Genomic DNA, 21,460 nt, shown 5'->3' with positions numbered 1-21,460 from the left:
TGCAGATTTTATGTCATGCATTTAAAAATATTCTGAGAATGAGTCCAAAAAGCTTCACCAAACTGTCCAGAGTCCACACTAAAAATTAAAGGGGGGGAAAAAAAAGGATAAAGACTTCTTGCTTAGACAGATAAGTATTCGAGGTCATAACCAAAGAAAGAATTAAATTGCATTTGAATTGTTCTGGGTTAGTGATTAGAAGTATGAAAGTCTCTCATATTAGATGTAAGAACATAGTTACTTAATTTTTAAATGCACTTAAAATTTAAAATATACTTAAAATACACCAAAAATAAAATATAGGCAATGAAAATCTCACCATTTGCTCTTATGTAGCAAAATAATCTCTACTGAACAAAAAGGGATTATGACCAACGAAGGGACTCCCTACACCAAGGTCTCAAGATTTCTGTGTTTAAAAATATACATTGATGTGGTTTTACATATTTTCAATCACCACAAATTGAAATCTTAGAAGTTTCCCTGTGGAAGAAGATTACCTTTAAGATCCAAATTATTATAAATCCCTCAATGAGAAGAATGAAAAAGTGAATTAGACTGGAAGACAGACCCTCATCTTGGTCAGGTGGTTCTGTGAGATTAGGGGAAGAGTTGAGAAAAGCTAAAGGGTGCCTGTTAGAAAAATAAAGGCACATATGCATGTGAGGGGGGAACAGATAGAAGAGGAGGGGATCTACTACTGGGTCAGTCTTAAGTAACAGAACCTAGAGAGACCCTGTAACAGCTATAAAAACACCAAGACTACTCAGGCAGAGATCAGAGATACAAAAGCTTACTTTGATAAGAGAGTTGTCTTAAGAAACATTAACCAGACCAAAAAGTCAAGTAGGGTTATATTGAAGGCACCACCTTAAGTAAAGAACCTTACTGTTCAAGATGAAAGGGGAGCTCAAGATTGGTAGTCAGAACCTGGGACTTAGGTGAAAGCTGTGTAGATAAGCAACTATAAACCCAGGATCAGACAATAGGGGAAGGAATGAAGACTAAAGGAGAATCATGACATGAAAGCCTAGGAGATGATTGTTAGGTTCTTGACCTGAACAAAACTGAAGAAAAACCATGGAGAAGTTCACATTGTGATAGTCCTCCCAATTTTAGAATCTACACCCCAATTTCTCTCACATAGTAGTAGAATTTAATTGTGGAATCTGAGCAGCTGTGTGCTGGTTCAAAGAGGGGAGGAAAAAAAGAAATCCTGCTAAACTCAGGGAACCAAGAGGGAAAAAGCCCAGGGGCTAATTAAACAAAACAAAACATTTCTTTTGATGCTTCAATAGTGTTATCTATATTACACGTGATTCTGCCACACTTTATAATAAACATATAAGGTTTAGTTTTGAATTTTCTATGGCTATAAATAAGAATGTTACATCTTAGCTTCAGATTGATAGCAGGGAGGAGACAGGATTATTTTGCACATGCACAGTGCCTAAATGCTCAAGTTGATCTGCACCATATGCACCATTAAATTGGTATGCCCAATGAATCCCTTAGAGAATCTTCACCAGACATACTCTAGGCAAAGTAAATACTGACTTCCCAAACTTTTACAATACTGCAAGTATGCTACCTACTACTAGTTTCTTTTCACATAATCACAGAATGTTAGATAGAGCTAGAAGGACTTTACAGACTATCTAGTCTAACACACTAATTTTACTGGCAAAAAAACTAATTGGCAGTGATGTTTGTCACAAGTAAGTCATGCCAAATAAACATCTGTGGAAACCAGTCCAGCAAAACCAAGAATGTTAAACTCAGAAATTCAGGGAAGTTGCCTCAGAAATGTGTCCTTTGGAGTAATTCATCTTACTTCTATTCTAATTTCCCTATAATGTAAAAGAAAAAAGAAAAGTAAGGTAAAATGTCAAATGAGTATGATGTTTCCTGAGGCAAATAGTAATGTCAATCCTAGATTCTCTATGGAGAGGCCCCATTGATAAACAGATATAAATTAATTCACAGATAATATAAATACTTCTTTTTAGCCATTAGCCCAAATCTCCCTGACCAAAGCTGCTATCAGAGCAGCCAAGTGAACTGATTTTAGGTTCACCCTCTTGTCCTAGCTCTTGGATGGGCTAAGCAGAAATGAATGACCTGCAAGAATGCAACAAAAAGAAACAGCTAAATACCAAACTTATAAAACCTTTGAATGATGGAGGTTTTGCTTGGGGCTGGTATAATAAATGCAAAGTCACTTGGGGAATGTGAAGTGAGGATTTTTTATGGGTTAAGCTTTTATGTCATTTATCTTGAAAAATAAACAGGACCCTTATCACCTAGATTAATGTACAGTCTCTCCACAATTCCTTGCCTCCGGCTTCTCCTTTCTCTCACATTATCATTTGCAGCCAGATTACTTCTATAACATCAGTAACTTTACTGTTGTAGGGGGGTCCTGTCACCAACTTAAAATGCCTTAGCAAGCAATCTTGAAAAGCATCTGCAGCCAAAATACTTTATTACTTGTGAACAGCCTTCTGGTGTGAGCCTCACCAAATTAAGCAAGTCCTCAGATAACAACATCCAGTTCATTGCTTCACTGGTACATAAAAGCTTGTTCAGCTTGCACTGAACCATACCAAGATGGATCAATGGAATAGGACTTTAGGTGAGAAACAGCTACACAATTATCCCAAAACACTACATTGTATATATGACTGCACTACTCAGCAACCTTCAATAACAAGAGTAAATCCGAACCTGCAAATTAACAATCCTTTATCAAGCATCTATAAGAGCTTGACACTGATCAGGCAATGGAATACTAAGACAAAGGCAAAAACAGTCAATGCCCTCAAAAGTTTCACCCTATTTGTATGTATTAAGCCAGGCATTCAAGTTTCTTCACACTCTGGTCTCAATCTCTCCCACTGTTCCCCTTTACACAAATGATCCATTTCAAGTAGAAATGGTCTACAATTCTTGAAGCAAACATGTTTAAAACTTATTGCTCAGTCTTGCCTTCTGAGGATGCTTAGCTAGCCTCATTTCTGCTTCAACCCAAGTAAAATATACCCTCTGTGAAAACTTCTCAATTCATCACAGGTCTCTACCTTCACTGAACATCCACATTACTTAATAGCTACAATCCTAATTTGACATTTGTCATATGAAAGCTTATATTCTTAGTTAACTTTTTATATAAAAGTATACATGAGTTCTCCACAAATAAGCTATGTTGCATTGCATTTTTATTCATTCTGTTAAATATTTCCCAATTATATTTTAATCTGGTTTGGGCCTCACTAAGGAATTTTGTTGGCCAAGACACCTCTGTTATATAGACCCCTGCACCTATTACAGTTTTCCAGTGGGGAGAAGGGTGGGGAAGACACACAGAAGGAAACAGAATACTTCAATATGAGCTACCAGATGGATAACTGACTACAAAGAAAAACTCAAAACATTAAATCACTTTAACCTCCCTAGGCTTCAGTGTCCTCATCTATAAAATGAATAGGTTGGATTAAATGACCTCTCCAGTTCTACCTCAGTGATCCTATGATATAAATTGCATAACCCTCAATGTATTTATTTTCCTCATTCCATGAAATTGAAAGGTTTTCCAATAATGAAACTTAATTTTAATGTCTTATAGCTAGTAAAGAGCCAAATTCTATCCTAACAGTACCATTTGAAATTCATCAAAAGACAAACTAGCCATTCTCAATGTTTCTTTAGCCTTTATTAAGCCCCCTCAACAGAGATAGAAAATTAAATTCTTTGTGGAATTTGAAGAACATTTAGAAGTGATGTGAATGCTGAAAACATCTGGAGTAGAGGCAAAAAAAAATACTTAGATACACATATCTCTATACTAAGCCTTTTTAAAACTTGGTTTTCCCTCTTAGTCTATAAATATTTTTTAAAAGTTTCATAATATTGGAAAATTCATTTTAATGTCATATCTAGTAAAAAACAATTTTTTCTAAATTTGTGCTATGAAGCTACTTCTATATCTGTTACCACCGGAAAGTCATTTAACCTTTGAGTAGCTTACTTCTCTTATTCTAGGTCTTTAAAAAGGCCACAATCTATGAATCTCTATAGCACAACATCAGTGACGCGAATGGTACATTTCAGTAGAAATGATCAGCAATCCTTGAGATAAACATGCTCAAAACTTATGCTCAGTTTCACCTTCTGAGGAAGATTAGCTACCTTATTTCTTCTTAATTTAAATAACAACATAATAATTAATTTAAAATAATTTAATTTATTAATTTTTAAAATAACATACTTTAAAAAACATAATAGTATATTTTCCAGATTTCCCTTGCTCACTTTTTATATCCACTTAATTTTACTATTTAAAAACCTGTTTCACTAGCTGTGTGACCCTGGGCAAGTCACTTAACCCCCATTGCCCCGAAAAAAAAAAAAAAACCCCAAACAAACAAAAAAAAAGTGTTTCTACTTTAAGCATCTGCTATTTTTGTTGTTCCCCAATTATTCTTTCAGCAATTTCTGTTAATCTCTCAAATTTTCTCTTTATTGTATTTCTATTAACCAGGTCACTGAACTCACTGAAATAATAACACAAAAATCACAGCACTTTATTTATTGAGTCTTGGGCATTAAAAAGAAATGCTTCTGTCTACACCTCCAAATAGATTTACATACATATATAAACTAGTCATATGGCTAATAATAAGGGAATTTTAGTATGCTATCTCTAAAGAAAAAAGAACCCCACACCCACTGAAATGTATTTCAAACCCTCCTCTTACCTGGAAATGCATATTTCTCTTACTTGTTGAGGTGTCAATGCAAAAATAAAAAACTTCTCTTGAAATCTCTGAATACTGCTCTGAACTGGAGAGAAAAAAATACAATGAAAGATGACCTTTCAATATAATTCTGAGAATATAAAAGCCAGTAATAGCCAGATAGTGTAGCACCTACGAAATTCTTAGATTTATTACTGAAACACACTCATTAAGAAGTGGCCAGAATGAATGCAATTCATGGTGGGAAAATAAGGGTGTGAGTCTTTGAAAAGCTGTTTGTAGGAAATTTAGTATTCAATTATTCCTCATCCTCGAAGCACAGAAGAAAGCACAGAGTTAAAATATCCATAATATAGACTCCTTCAAGGTAGTACTATTTCATCTCTAGCTATGGTGCCATCTAATGAAAATAGCTACATTATTATGTAGCAAAGCTAGCAGGAAACAAATGATCTGATATACAGGAGTTCTATTCATTAGGAGATTTCTCTGGTGCCTTATATTCAATTGTATTTTGCTGGAAAAAAATGTGAAAAATAAACCCCCTTGGATCCACCTAATGTAGTGATTAAAATGCACAACAAACCAGTAGCAAAATCCGAACTATTAGTTCAATGATAAGAGTGAAAGATTGATCAGAGAAGCTATACTTTTTGATAGAGTCACTGACATTACTGAAGACTTGGGAGTCTGTTTAGGATTCCAAGAACTGTTCCCAAAGAAGCATTTTACTGCGTCTATTCAAAGGAGAAAATACTAAATCTAAATGCTACAAAGGGCCCAAAGACTGCAAAAACAAAATGCTGCTCTGTAGCTAGATGGCACAGTGAGCTGGGCCTGGAGTCAGGAAGACCTGAGTTCAAACCTGGACTCTCACATTAATTAAGTAGTCATGTGACCCTGAGCAAACCACAACCTCCATCTGTCTTGGCTTCTTCAAATGCCAAATGGGGATAATAAAAGCACCTACTTCCCAAGGTTGTTATGAGCATCAAATGAAATGTGTATTGTGAAGTGTTTAGCACAGTGGCTGGCACTTATGCCTGTTCCCTTCTTCTCCCCCGCCCCCAATTCCCACTCTCTCCTATTCCTACAATAGAGCCTAAGGGAAGGAGAGAGCTGCCCATGCTGCCCAATACATGTGAGCACCATAAAAAATAGACATCAGGAATATCAATCACAAACCAAAACATTCGGCCAGAAAATCTAGGTACAAATACCACAGAAAACTAGCTGCATGGCCCTGGGCAAACCACTTCACTGCTCTGTGCCTCAGTTTCTTCATTTGTAAAATAAAGGGATCAGACTCAATAGCCTTTAAGGTCGATCTCTATGTTCCTCCATTGTAGAAAACTGTCTTAAAGCAGGTCATATTTCCCCAAAGGTAAACTACTATAAGTGGGAGTTATTCTTGAGAACAAACACTGAGCATCATTCAAGCTAAGATATGACCAAGAATGTTTTTTTAAAATCCCAAGAATATTACTATAAACTCCTATTCCATTTAAAAAATAATATAGAAGATATACTTAGAATGAGTTCTAGAGAACACACACACACACACACACATATATATATATGTATCATATAAGTTAATAATACAGGGAGTTGAATTCTGAATCTAAGTACTATTATTGACAAGGGCAGACAGAACACAAGTCAAAAGAGAATTCTAAGGGAGATGATCCTCAAGTTCAATCACCAGGTGGTGTTCATTACCTTGTTCCTTTTAGAACAGACATTGTACCTCTTCCTCTTGGCACCAAAAAAAAAAAAAAAGTGACTTCAAGGGCTGCCTCAGTTTCCTCATCTGCGTCTGGAAGACCCGGGTTCAAGTTCTACCTCAACATATACATCACATTCTGGTTGTGTACCCCTTTCATTTGTTATCATTCATCACTTAACCCCTCAATGCCCTAGGGAACTATCTAACAGCACAAAGCTGCTGAACAGTTACCAATCTGTAGCAGTGGAGGAAATTTCCTAATTGGGAGTCCAAAACACCAATAAAATCTTCCATACACACACACACACACACACACACACACACACACACACACACACACACGTGTATTTATATGTGCATTATTTAATGTTTTGTATATGGGGATAGGGCTGTTCCTGAAATTTCATCAGTATAGAGAGCTCCTAGCTCCTGGGTAAGGAAATTCCCTGGTGGTACCTTCCCTGCAACTTAAGAGAGCCTAGCTTCTTAAACTGTGGGTCATGACCCCATATGGGGTCACTAAGCTGAATGTGGGGGGTAGAGAAAAATTTGGCAACAGTAAAAGGTCATGGGGGGCAGCTAGGTGGTACAGTAGATAAAGCACCAGCCCTGGATTAAGGAGGTTCTGATTTCAAATCCAGCTTCAGACACTTGACACTTACTAGCTGTCTGACCTGGGGCAAGTCACTTAACACTCACTGTCCAACAACCAAAAAAAAGTTATGTATACCTATTTTATATACTTATGTACCCCAGGTCACAAAAATTTCTTGGGCAAAAAGGGGTTGAGTGGAAAATGTTCAAGAAGCCTTGGTCTAGAACACTGGGAGCCAATGCATGCTGGCATGTGTGAGTAGGTATGTATATAAATAGGTACAGATGTATACAATACCTATACACTACAGACATACATACACATACTACATAGATGCATGCATGCGTATCAATCACGCTCTCTACTCATTGACTTTTTTCTCTTTAGGTTTTTGTGATACCACTCTTATCTTGTTTTCTTTCTACCTCTATGACCAGCCCTTCTCTTCTCCATTGCTTGACCCTCCTCCAGATCATGCTCTAATCACAAGTGTCCCTAAGGGTCCTGTCCTGGGCCCTCTTCTCTTCTTCCTCTATATACTTGATGGTGATCTCATTAGCTCTCATGGATTTAATTACCATCTCTAGGCTGATGTTGAAAACATCTCTATTTTCAAATCTACCTTATCCTGCACTAACCCTTCTACTGACCTCCAATCTTGCATCTCCAACTACCTTTCAGACATCCCAAAATGGAGAGCCAGTACACATCTTAAACTCGATGTATCTAAAAGAGAACGTATTATCTTTTCCCCTAAATCCTCCATAAGTCCAACCTTCCCTATTACTGTAGAGGGCAAAACCAATCTCCCAATCACTCAGTTTTCCAACTTAGTTGTCATTTCTGACTCCTCACTCTCTCTCATATCCAACATATTGCCTAAGACTTGTCAATTTCACCTATGCGCCATCTCTCCAATATGCTCCCTTTTCTCCTCTGACAGTGAAAACACCCTGGCACTGGCATTTATCACCTCATACCTGGACTATTGCAATAAGGGCCTGCTGGTGGGTCTGCCTGCCTCTAGGCTCTCCCCACTCTAACTCCATTTAGCCACCAAAATCATTTGCCTAATGCACAGGTTTGCCGATGCCACCAACCTTCCTGATAAGACTCCAGTGGCTCTCTATCACCTCCACACCTAAATAGAAAACGCTGTTTGGCATTTAAAGTCCTTCATAACCCAGCCCCTCCTACCTTTTGAGACTTCTTTCATCTTGCTCCTCGACACATACCCAAGTGATACTGGCCTCTTGGCTGTGTAACAAACAAGACACACCATCTCTTGGTTCCAGGCATTTTCTCTGGCTATCCTTCACACCTAGAATGCTCTCCCCTCCTTACCTTGGCTTACTGGCTTCAAGTCCCAACTTCAATCCCATGTTCTACAAGAAGCCTCCTTTCCCAACTCCTCTTAATTCTAGTGCCTTCTTTCTCAGGTTTAATTCCTATTTATCCTGTGTAACTTGTTTGTACTTATCTGTTTGCATATTATCTCCCCCATTAGATTCTAAGCTCCTTGAAGGCAGAGACTTGTTCTTTTGCCACTTTTTGTATCCCCAGAGCTTATTACAGTGTCTACATGTTTAATGTATATATGTGTATACACATATATACATACATGTATAGATATAAATATAAATGTAAATATAGCTCTAGACAGCTCTCTAAGTTGCAGAGAAGATACCCACCTGCTTTAGTAGAGGGAGTTTCCTTGCCCAGGAGCTCTCTATACTAATGAAATTTCAGGTCTACACCCATATACAAAAAACATTAAATAAAGCACATCAATTAAACTTGACCTAAAAAAAACATTAATAAACATTCAACATATTAATTAACAACATTTGCCTTCTTAAAATTAGGAAGGAATTTTGAGGAATGATAATCATGGTTAAATTTTCTTTCTAAAGAAACCCTCAGAAGTTTGAACAGATGCCCTTTTTCCTTCTCAATGTTTCCTCATAGCTGTAGAAATTCTGACAAATTAATCTAATATCAGTCCCCTCAAAGAGAGCTTAATAAGGAAACTTCTTCCTCTCACTAGAGGGGTTGAGGGATTATGATTAGAAATATAGTACGGAAGATCTGTCAGCTGGCTTTGCCAAAAATTAGTCATTGTTACAAGAAAGAGTTCAATATAGGAGGTAGGAAGGGAAAATGACCATGGTGTAACACAAAAGGCAACAATAAAACCTAAACCCTAAAATAAAAAAATATTATTTCCTTATAGCAAACAGATTCAAAATTATTCCACTAACCTTGGAGCTGCAGTCAAAGTAGTACAACAGATTCACAGGATCACAGATTTAGAAGTGGAAGGAAACTCAGATTACTGAATCCTTAATTTTACAGATAAAGAAACCTGAGAAGTAACTTACACAAGCCCACAGAACTAGTATCTGATGCTGAATTCAAAACTACATCTTCCTGTCTCCAAATTTTTTGCTCTAGTCACCACACCAAACAATTTTTTTCTCCAGTGGAAAAAGCTAAAAAAAATTTTTTTTCATAGTTAACTATCCATCTTTCCTCTTTACTAACCACGCAAACATTAACCAAAGTCACAGGATAGAATTAATAGATCAACAATAACTACTGTTCTGTCGATTTATTCTTTTTGTTACCCTCACTGAAACGAGTCTCTCCGTGACACCTTGTTATCTGCTATCAGAACAAGCCACACAGGAAAAGGCACAGAAACTTAGTTACTAGCACAGAATCTTCAAAATACAGTGCACATTTACTAAGCTAGGGAGGCATTAGTCAGCATCCTTCCTGTAGTACAGAAGAGCAATGAACAAAAGACTCAGCACACTGATAAACTAGTTTGCCATTTACTTAGGGGTATGACCTAGTTCTCTAAACCTCTAAGAATGTCAGTTGAGAAATAATAAATTAATATCATTATAGGTTAACATGAGCTATTCCCACTATACTATAATTCATCCTACAAACCAAAGAATATAATCCTATTATACAAGTCTGATGACATCCCTCTCCTCTTATTAAAATCTTCAATAGCTCCTAAAATACAAGCCCAAATTCCTCAGCCTTCTCCAAGGCCCAACAGAAGGGCTCCATTCTGCCTTTTTAGCTTCATCTTATATTACTGCCCCTTATATTAATCTCCCAAACACATCCTGAAATTTCCAGCCCCTATGGAATATCCCCTACTTTTAGAATACAATTTTCACCCATTGTCCATACTCCAATCATCCCTGTCTATTGACATACTACATACAATCACCATAAGTCCTCCTCTATGAAATGTACTTGTGACAGCACTCTCCCCCCAACAATGTCATCTGAGTGGAGTACTCGTTATTCTTCCTATGCACTTAAACCATATTGTAATTTGTATTATTGTTTCTTATACTAGATTATGTTACTCTTTCCCAAAACCTACCACAATTCTGGAAGGAGAAACTTAATAATATTTGATGAATGACTGAAAAATGCAATAATAATAATGATATAAAGGAACTTCAAAAAACTTAAAGTCACATAAGAACAGAAGGAATCATTATGGTTATCTGTGGTTCAAACACTGGTGGAAACTTCAGATAAAATCAATGAAAATTGTTACAGGTTTAAAAAAAAAAAAATTTCCTGAGGTACTGAAATGCTGACACTTACCTATCCCCTTAAAAGTACTCCTGGGAGCAGCAGTGGATAAAACACGGGCCCTGGATTCAGGAGGACATGAGTTCAAATCCAATCTCAGACACTTGACACTTACTAGCTGTGTGACCCTGGGCAAGTCACTTAACCCTTACTGCCCTGCGCCTTCCCCCCCCAAAAAAGTACTCCCAATCCCTTCTGGTTCAAGTATAAGAGAGATATGAGCCAATGTTAATTAATAGAAGATTTTTAACACAGGTTACCAGTTGAAGCATGGTACCATTTATAAAAACAAGAAACAATAAAGTGAAGTAGATTTGGGGTAGAGTTGACCCTACAGTAGAATTTTAAAAAATTTGTTGAAAGGAACTGAATTGACTATTATTAAATTTTAAGTACAAATAAGAAATCCAAGTGTTAGAAGGCAGTTCTTTTTTTTGGAGAAGTGTGAGACTACGCATGTAGAATGCATTTATTGGCATGTTGGTTTATTTTACCAGATTTTTTTTTTTAATCCATCTTTGTAATGTATAGGGTTAGCATTCAGGAGGTCCAAGCTGGAGAGAGGGATTTAGAAGTCATTTTTTGTTTTGTTTTGTTTTTGCAAAGAAATCAGGCTTAAGTGACTTGCCCAGAGTCACACATCTAGTGTTAAGTGTGTGAGGCTGGATTTGAACTCAGGTCTTCCAGACTCCAGAGCCCATACTCTATCCACTGTACCACCTGACTGGCCCAGGAGTCACTTTTATAGAGATGACTGCTTAAACTATGGGAAAGGATGAAAACTTAGTGGAACAACATAACACCTAAATTCATATACCTAATCTCTTAAATATTCTCAAATTTTTTTGTAGCAGCCAAAATTTAAATTTCAGCAGAATTTGAACAGTAAAAATCTTTTAAAATTATTTTAAGTGCCTATTATTAATTGTACCAAAACCACAAATTTCTTTAAAATTTTACTTTCCAATCACTTTTATTCTAAATCTAACATTACAAATAAGTAAGAATGTTTTTATTTTTTGCTATCTATAAGCTGTAATCAATAGTGGAATGGCAACCGTATGCCATTTTTGCATTTAAGCCATAATAATGTAGTTTTTGTTCCTGTTTATCTTGAAAATGACAATTCATGCAACTGTACAGCTATAAAGAGGAATGACTTATTTATTCAATTTTTGACATACAAGGAAACTCAAGCAGCCCAAAAGTGAAAAGATTTGCAATCCTGTCTTACAAAAATAAGTCAAGAGATATTCCTCTCTGTTCAAGTTAATCTCATTACTTGGAAATGATGCCATCTTTATTTCTGTCTCTAGGGCTACAATCATGTTGTTTTCTACATGTAAAAAATGATCACCTTTCCCTTCAACATATCCAAATCCTACTCATCCTTCAAGGCCCTGTTCAAAAACTACATCCATTATGAAGCCTTCTCCAATAAATACCATGTATTTTTTAGTGCTTTAACTGTTTGGAAAGCACCTTCCTCACAACAACCTATGAGGTGGATACTGCAGTGTGTACTTTTAATCCTGCTAATAGTTCTCAATGAAGGGACCTTCATCCAAAAGAAACTGGCACCTTTCCCATAACTTCATCTTAGAGAGATGGATGCCTAGGGTGCCAAGGATAAGAGGCTTACCTAAAGACACATGGGTAAGAAATGACAGGGCAAGGACTCTACATTCTTCCAAATTCAATACTCAGGCCACTATGATGATGCTTCAAGTTCAGAAGGGCAGTATCAGTAAGAGCCTCCTGCTCTCACAGCTATCTTCCTTCTCTGAATTTCTAACAGTAGTCTATATCCTACTTTTAAAAACTATTCTATATTGTTTATATTTTTCACTATTTCTTTTATGTGGATTAGTCATGTTTCTTTTATTTATTTATTTATCTATTTATTGGTGGGGCAATGGGGGTTAAGTGACTTGCCCAGGGTCACACAGCTAGTAAGTGACAAGTGTCTGAGGTCGAATTTGAACTCAGGTCCTACTGAATCCAGGGCCAATGCTGTATCCACTGCACCACCTAGCTGCCCCCTCATGTTTCTTTAATTAGAACATAAACTACTTATGAAGAAAGGAGCCATAGTTTATGCTTCTAATAGTTTATGCATCACAGTGTCAAATTATTAAGAATCATATGAAAAAAAACATATGAATGCTATCAGAAGTGTTACACATTCGAAATTAACAAAACACTACCTGATGGTGAGCAGTTTTTACATGCCTATGTATCAAAAATTTCCCCAAACGAAACAAACATTGATGGTTATAAATTTCTGAAAAAAGCACACTAGAAAAGGTAAAAGTCTTCTGCCTTATTATATGAAGGCAAACAGGTTAAACAGTTTTAGAAACCAAGTATATCAAAAAGAAAATAAGTCATCTTTTTATCATCTAAAATGAGTATGTTTCCATGTGTCTGAGTGTATGTATGGATTTATCAATGCTAAACTTTTCTGTTAATAAAAACTTCACCAAAATTTCATTTTGAATGTAATTTATCCTTTTCCTCTAATACTTTGAGATACGGGACAGAATACAAAAGTTACAATTTTCAGTTTAAGTGTAAAATGTAAAATTAAAAAAAAATAAGTTCCAATGGGGCAGCTAGGTGGCATAGTGGATACAGCACTGACCCTGGATTCAGGAAGACCTGAGTTCAAATCTGGCCTCAGACACTTGACACTTGCTAACTGTATGACCCTGGGCAAATCACTTAACCCTCATTGCCCCACAAAATACATAGATAGATAAATAGACAGATAGATGAATGAATAAATAATGAATGAATGGATTGATTAGTTAAAAGAAATAGGAATAAGTTCCAAAACTGTAAAATGCATTTCAACCAACTCAAAATATTTACAAAATTACTAAATTTGTCACTGATGCCGTCCAATGGAAAATAACCGTGAGATTATGTCTAAGCCAAATCAAGTCATCAATATTCACACTTATGTCACTGAAAAGTGACATATAATGGGCTATTTTTAAAATTCTGTAAGGTAAAATCATGTGGCTTAGATCAGGGCTTCAACTCTTTCCACTTATGACCCCTTTTCACATGAGAAATTTTTATGTGAGCCCAGGTATAGGTACATAAAATAGGTATACATAACCTTTGTTTTTTGTGGGACAATGGGGGTTAAGTGACTTGCCCAGGGTCACACAGCCAGTTTCAAGTGTCTAAGGCCGGATTTGAACTCAGGAACTCCTGAATCCAGGGCTGGTGCTTTATCCACTGTGCCACCTAGCTGCCCCCCGTAACCTTTTACTGTTGCTAAATTTTTCATGACTCCCACATTCAGTTATGTGACCCCATATGGGGTCACAACCCACAATTTAAGAAGCTTTGACCTAGATAACCTCTAAAATCCTATGATCCTAAGTGGTGGCACTTCATTACATAAATGCTTTGCTTTTGTAACCATCCTCTTTTTCCCCGCTATGGGGCAATGGGGTTAAGTGACTTGCCCAGGGTCACACAGCTAGTAAGTATCAAGTATCTAAAAGCTAGGATTTGAACTCAGGTCCTCCTGAATCCAAGCCCAATGCTTTATCCACTGTGCCACCTAGTGCCCCCGAAACTATGCTCTTTTTAAGAAAAAGAAAATGACACTTCTGCAGTAGCATAACAAGGATAAGAAAACTTTCCTTAACTTTACCCTCAGACTTCTCTCATAATCATTCCTCACTGGAAAATGAAGGGCATTCCAAGAATACATTTTCCTCTTTTCCCTAGACTTTTAGTCTTGTTTCTCAGGACAACTCTAGATCTGGAGTGCCTCCACTTCCTCCTAATGCTAGTTTATACTCTTCTGGAATCATCCTCTCAATGACCACTTGGCAGGACGCCAAAACTACAGCCGCTGTCAATAGCCAGAGCAATGCTAGATCAAAATGCTTAAAAACAAATAGGCAATACTCTTCAGAAACAAAAAGGACTCTGTCAAACACCTAGCAGGTATACATTTTAAAATAGTATACTTAGAAAAAATTGACCAGAAACTTAAAATCATATTCTAAAACAAATGTCTTCCAAACTAACCTAGGGTTCCTAGGTCATGGTGTAAAAAAAACAAAGACAAAACCAAAGGTTTTGCAAAAGGTTAGCAAAAGATGACATTATACAAATAAAACTCAGGTTAGAATGTGATGAAAGCGTAATAAAATGAATAGTCAAGCAATAGAGAAAAAAAATCTACAGAAAACCTACATTAATCATTTGGGGTAAGAGCAACTAATGACTCACTTGTACAGGAATACCAATCCATTTAATCAATAACTTATTCTATTTAATTTCTGACCAAAAGAAATAAAACTTACCTAAACTTGTGGGTTTGATAAGAACATCAAGAACATCATAGAAGGGAAGGCTTTTCAGCTGAACATCAGGATGGACTGGAGGAATTGGGGGAGATGGCTGCTGCATCTCAAATGAAGGCTTAGTATCTTGGAGGAGCACTGAACCAACAGGTGAGGAAGGAGACTGAGGTGTGACCGAAGTAGAAGGCAATGAGTGGATTCCAGCAACAGTCAAGTCGGGTTCCACAGGTGATGAGCTACTGTCCAAATTGAAAACTGAAGGTTTTATCGTGGACAAATCAGAAAGACCTTCAATTGTCCGTGGGTAACGCCGTCTATAAAGTTCTCTGATTTTAATCTGAACTGCTGGGCTACAGCCACTCTTCAATAAATGCAAAGCCCTCATCAGGAGGTCATGCTTGCGTCCACTTTTATTACGTCCGGCAAAGCCTAACAATACTTGTAGCTCAGAAACCCGAAAACTTGAAACCATATTCTAAAAAGGAAAAAGGAAAAATACATAAGCCAACAGTCCCTTCTCATGAAAACAAAAATGCCAAATACAAAATACACTGTAGCCTGGTTTATCTTCTAGACATTAACCAGCATTTTCACACACCCACTATATGCCATCACTACTTTTATAGTATTCTAAGGAATTAAAAGATCCTGAAGTACTCCAAAATCAGTGCTAAATCAAATTGTATTCCAAAATTTGAGCATGAAATAATTCTGATGAAGAATAGTTCTTTAATGTTCCAATCCATATGATAGTTCTATGCTAAACTGCTACTCACATAGAACCACTCCACCTTGACCTCAACGTTTTGAATATTTGCTATATCAAACAGCATCTCAACCTGGGCCTAGCCCTAGCTTCAAGGCACTTTGAACAAGCTTTTCTATTTACCACTACCTAGAGCTCTTTCCCTTCCCCACCTCTCTCCTTCCACCAAAAGCAGCATTTTTCTATTTTAGACTTTGAAATAGCATAACACCCTATAAAGAAGTTAGCCTCCTAGTCAGACTATATCAGGACTGTACTCATTTGGGGAAGTTCAACAAGCACACTGATGAGCTGGAGGGCTTAAAAAGAAAATCAACCAGGGTGGTGAAGGACCTTGATTCCATGCCACATGAAGGTCAGTTGAGAAACTGGAGATGTTTAACCTGGGCACTAGAAGAGTCAGGAGGAAGATGACAGCTGTCTTCAGTATTTGAAAAGTTATCGTGTGGAAAATTTGACTGTTTGACCCCAGACAGAAGAACAGGGAACAAGAGGTGGAAGTTTATTTTTCTGGTGTTAGCCACTATCACTGCAGAAACAAAAGGGAATAATAAAAGGACTGAAGAGTTATTCTTTCTGTTTCATGGGGTTTGCCATTCAGCAACAAGTGGCTAGTCCAGTGGTGATAAGCCTTGCCATACTGGGAGAGGCAGATTATTGGAAAGCAGCTATGGTAAGTCTCTTGGCCAGTACCATACTTGAAGCTATCCCCAGGATGACAGAACCTGCCAAAGCTCTTCTTTTCAAAGCTTTCACTATCTCTGCTTTCAAGAACCTAGGCTCAAAAAAAAAAGGGGGGGTGGCGGAGCTACGTGGTGAGTGGATAGAGCACCAGCCCTGGAGTCAGGAGTACCTGAGTTCAAATCCGGCCTCAGACACTTAACACTTACTAGCTGTGTGACCCTGGGCAAGTCACTTAACCCCAATTGCCTCACCAAAAAAAACCCCAAAAAACCTAGGCTCTCTTTCATGTCACAAAGATGCATCAGAGTAGGATTATGTTGAAGAAATATATGTGCTACATTAAGGAAATTTTGTAATTTTTTTAAAAGTTGGGCTAGTCTAAAGTTATGTTTCCCTCTCAAACGCAATTAATAATAATTTATTGAGTAATTGTGATATGCAGGGGACACCACCAAAATAACAATGATGATGATGTCTGTGAGACTATTTTCTTTTTTTTTTTTAAATGAACAATAGTACCTACCTAAGGCTTAAATGAAACATTTCCACCCCCACCTAGAATGAAAAGATCAAATAAAAACTGCTTGATTTCCACTTTTACATATTCTTTCTCTTATATTGAGGGAGTTAAATAAGAAAAGTTGAAGTACTGGGAGATGGGAGAGTGGTTCTGTTCTAAGGGATCAAAAAGGGTAAAAGGACACTAGTGTAGAAAGGATGAAGAAGGGAGAAGAATTTGCTGTTTCTTATGACTGGGAACTTTGAGAATATGAAAACATGGAAGGAGAGGGGATAAGCAGACATCAGATAAACCTCACTCTTATCTGAAACAAAGGATGGTTGAACACACAAACTCCAGAGTTCGGTAAAGAAATACATCAAACTTAATTGGAAAACCAGCAGAGATATGATGGCAAAAGGGATTTTAATACCAGTTATAAGCAAACAAATGTCCTGTTCCTGAATGGGGAAAATTAAAAGAGGAAAAAGAAGAGAATTAGAATCTACAGGATGCCTCAGACTGACTCTTAGACAACTTGAGAATAGCTGAACAAACTGTGACATAGGAATGGAATATTGTTGCACAATAAGAAATGATTTTTGAGAAACCTGTAGTATGAACTGATGGTAGTGGGTAAACTGAGCAGAACCAGGAAAATATCTTATACAAGGACATATGCCTCCCTCTCCCAAAGAGCCATACAATGTTCAAGAGTATTTTTAAAGATAAAGAAGAAAAAGACCAACAAAAACAAGTAAGACGTTGAAAAATTCTGAAACTATAGCTTCAAAACTGTAGTGCAATGCAATACACCTTTGTATCTTATACCAATGCAAAAAAAAAAAAAAATAGTATGAGCCGTGTATCTTTTCTTTGAAGTCGTAGTTGTTCATTGTCCTTCCGCAAATCAATTTTTGAATTTGTTGTGGTTATTCTTTCCACTAATGATATTGTTTTTGCTTACTTCACTCCATGTTTCTCCTTATCATATTCATCACTTCTTACAACAGAATAACATTCCATTATTCACATACCACAACTTGTTCAGCCATTCCCCAATTGATGGGCATCTCCTTTGCTTTCAATTATTTGTTAGTGCAAAAGGTGCTGTTAAAATATTTTAGTGTCTATGGGTTTCTTACCAATAGTCCCTTTGTGGTATAAAAGTAACAGTGAAAATCTCTGGTTTAAAGAGTATGGACACCTTAGTCATGTACTTTGCACAATTCTCAATTATTTTCCAAAATATTATACTGATTCCCAGGACCACTAAAAATGTATTAGTGTGCCTACCATCACATGCAAAAAATCCTTCAAAAATCTGACTGGTCCCATCTTTTGTCTTCTTTGCCAATTTTCCAGCTATAAAATTAAGCCTCCAGGTTGCTATGATTAACATTTCTCTTATTATTTTAGTGACCTATAGCATTCTTTTATTTGGTTATTAATAGTTTTGTAATTCTTTTGAGAACTGTTATGTTCATATCCTTTGGTCATTTATCTAATGGGGAATGACTTTTGGTTATATTTATAAATATATACATACAAATGTTAGTTGTTTACATATCTTCGATACCAAATCTGTATCAAGAGAAATTTGATTTTTCCAATTCAACCACTTCCCTTTTTATGCTAGGTGCATTGTTTGTGTGGAAGATTTTTAGTTTAATATAGTAATGAAAGTTTTCTATTTTATCTCTTGTACTATCCTCTCTATACCTTTTTTTTGGTTAAGAATATATCTCCTCGGGGCAGCTAGGTGGTGTAGTGGATAGAGCACCGGCCCTGGAGTCAGGAGTACCTGAGTTCAAATCCGGTCTCAGACACTTAACACTTACTAGCTGTGTGACCCTGGGCAAGTCACTTAACCCCAATTGCCTCACTAAAAAAAAAAATTAAAAAAAAAAAAAAAAGAATATATCTCCTCTATGGGGCAGCTAGGTGGCGCAGTGGATAAAACACTGGCCCTGGATTCAGGAGGACCTGAGTTCAAATTTGACTTCAAACACTTGACACTTACTGGCTGTATGACCCTGGGGAAGTCACTTAACCCTCACTGCCCTGGGGATTAAAAAAAAAAAAAGAATATATCTCCTCAATATCTAACATGGACTATAAATGCAGTAGCCCAGCATTTTGGATTTTGAGTTTTCTCACTTAAATCATAATTCTAAAGTGTTTTATGGAATTCATGAAAGTATATGAGTTTGATCACTGTGTAATACGCCTTCTTCTAGTGGTATTGTTTGAAACTTAGGGATCATTAACAAACCTCCTGCTTGGACATTGCTTTTGTGACATGTCAGTCTGTAAGTTAACGTTTTCAGGAAATGTGTTGGCCTCAAAAAAATCTAAACAACAATTTTTTAAAAAATTATCTCCTGGAGCAGCTAGGTGGCACAGTAAGTAAAGCACTGACCCTGGATTCAGGAGTACCTGAGTTCAAATCCAGCCTCAGACACTTGACACTCACTAGCTGTGTGACCCTGGGCAAGTCACTTAACCCTCATTGCCCCACAAAAAAAGGGGGGGGGGAGGTAAAAGGTATAATCTGAATTTCTTCTGTTTTTTTCGTAGTGTCATATTAAGTCACATTTTCATTTAGAATATATTATGGACCACAGAGTAAGGAGCTGGTCATCAGCTAATAGGGATATTTTATCTTTAACTATCTTTATTGCCTTCTTTCTTCTTTATTTTGTCTTAACCGGTATTGATAGTAAGAAAATCAAATACCGAGTTTATATTTGATTCCATTCCGTAATTGATTCTATTTTGTGATCAACTAAGCCATGTTTGTTTCTGAGTCAAGTTTGAAAGTTAAGTTTCCCTATAAACCACTTAAATGAAAGAAAACTGTTATCTCTATGCCACTAGCTACACTTGTACAATTAGAAGAAACCTTATCTTTATACCATTACCTATTTTTGGAAGTGAACTAAATCAATCAGTATTTCCTAAATGGAAGGAGATGTTGCAACTAGTCTTGCATCCTGATTTCCAGCCAATCATATTGGTTTCTGACTTTATAACCAATCAGATTGTTTTCCATCTAAATGATGCTTCCTGTTCTTTCTTCTCTTGTACTTCCCCAAAACTATATGAAGAGTATTAAGCTCCAACTCCTGATCTTTTGGCTGGCTGAGGATCTAAGAGACCCCTTTTATTGGTAATTGCTAGGCTTACCAATATAGTAAATGAACTCAGAACTTTATGCTTCAATTTATCTTAATTTCAATGTCAAATCTAGCTTATCTAGAACTACATCAAATAATAGATGGGGGAATAGATATCCTTACATTATTCCTTTATTTATAGGGACAATTTCTAGTATATCCCCATTGTACATGAGAAACGTTTATAGATTTGTTTGTTTGTTTGTGGTTTTTTTGCAGGGCAATGAAGGTTAAGTGACTTTCCCAGGGTCACACAGCTAGTAAGTGTCAAGTGTCTGAGGCAGGCTTTGAACTCAGGTCCTCCTGAATCTAGGGCCCGTGATTCATCCACTGTGCCACCTAGCTGCCCCCTATAGATATTTTTTAAAAAGATCCCAAGCTCAGGTCAGGAACTTACCAAGCTCAGATGGAAGGAAGATAGGAGGAGGAAAAGACTGTCCCCTGGATCAGACCACTTCTGAACAATGAAAACATACATATCTCCAGCTTCAACTGTCCCTGATATCCTAGAATAACACAACACTCTATATCTACAGGATCAGACCTTTTCTCCAGGAGTCTACTGAACTCCACCCCTAACATTAAGTCTGAAGTCAGAAAATCAGCTGGAAGAATGAGCAAACAACAAAACCACCACAAAAAGTTACCATGGTGGCAGCCTCTCAAGACACAACAAAGAATTATTTCTGAACATCTACAAGCTGTGGAATTGAGAACTTTCTTTTGTATCATTGTTATTGTCTGTTGTTTACAGATGAGGAAATTGAGACAAAATTAAATGACTTGCCCAGGGTCACACAGCTTGTGTCTGAGGCTGGATTTGAACTCAGTAAGATGAGTCTTCCTGATTCCAAGTCTGGCATTCTACCCACTGTGCCACCTAGCTGCCCTAATTTACTTATTTTTTTTTTACGGGGCAATGGGGTTAAGTGACTTGCCCAGGGTCACACAGCTAGTAAGTGTTAAGTGTCTGAGGCCGGATTTGAACTCAGGAACTCCTGAATCCAGGGCCGGTGCTTTATCCACTGCACCACCTAGCCACCCCCCTGCCCTAATTTATTATGTACTAATGATCAATCCACTCTGTACTGGTTAACCCTCTTGTTATGTGTTCAAGCTCCCTCAAGCCTCACCTATTGTGAAATTTTAAAATCGATAGTCCATGATTATTTCTCAAATCAGAAGTGTATCTCATAAGAATAAATATTTGTAAATCAAATTCACATTTGATTATACAGCCCCTATTAGTAAAAATTTTAGGAGTTTAACTTCCCTATTCCTATGAACTAAATT

At 36.9% G+C, this 21,460-nt stretch overlaps 1 protein-coding gene across 1 annotated transcript in view; it reads right to left on the bottom strand.

The window, feature by feature from the left end:
• PIAS2 (protein inhibitor of activated STAT 2) overlaps window positions 1–21,460 on the bottom strand; it is an 81,170-nt gene that overhangs the window by 45,273 nt on the left and 14,437 nt on the right. The window contains 3 exon segments of the mRNA XM_044005597.1: window position 4,367; window positions 4,758–4,842; window positions 15,040–15,514. Of these exon segments, the coding sequence (XP_043861532.1) occupies window position 4,367; window positions 4,758–4,842; window positions 15,040–15,514 (561 nt within the window).

The sequence above is a fragment of the Dromiciops gliroides genome, chromosome 1 (genome assembly GCF_019393635.1).
Source record: "Dromiciops gliroides isolate mDroGli1 chromosome 1, mDroGli1.pri, whole genome shotgun sequence".
NCBI lineage: Eukaryota > Metazoa > Chordata > Mammalia > Microbiotheria > Microbiotheriidae > Dromiciops > Dromiciops gliroides.
This window is presented reverse-complemented; position numbering and strand designations above follow the sequence as displayed.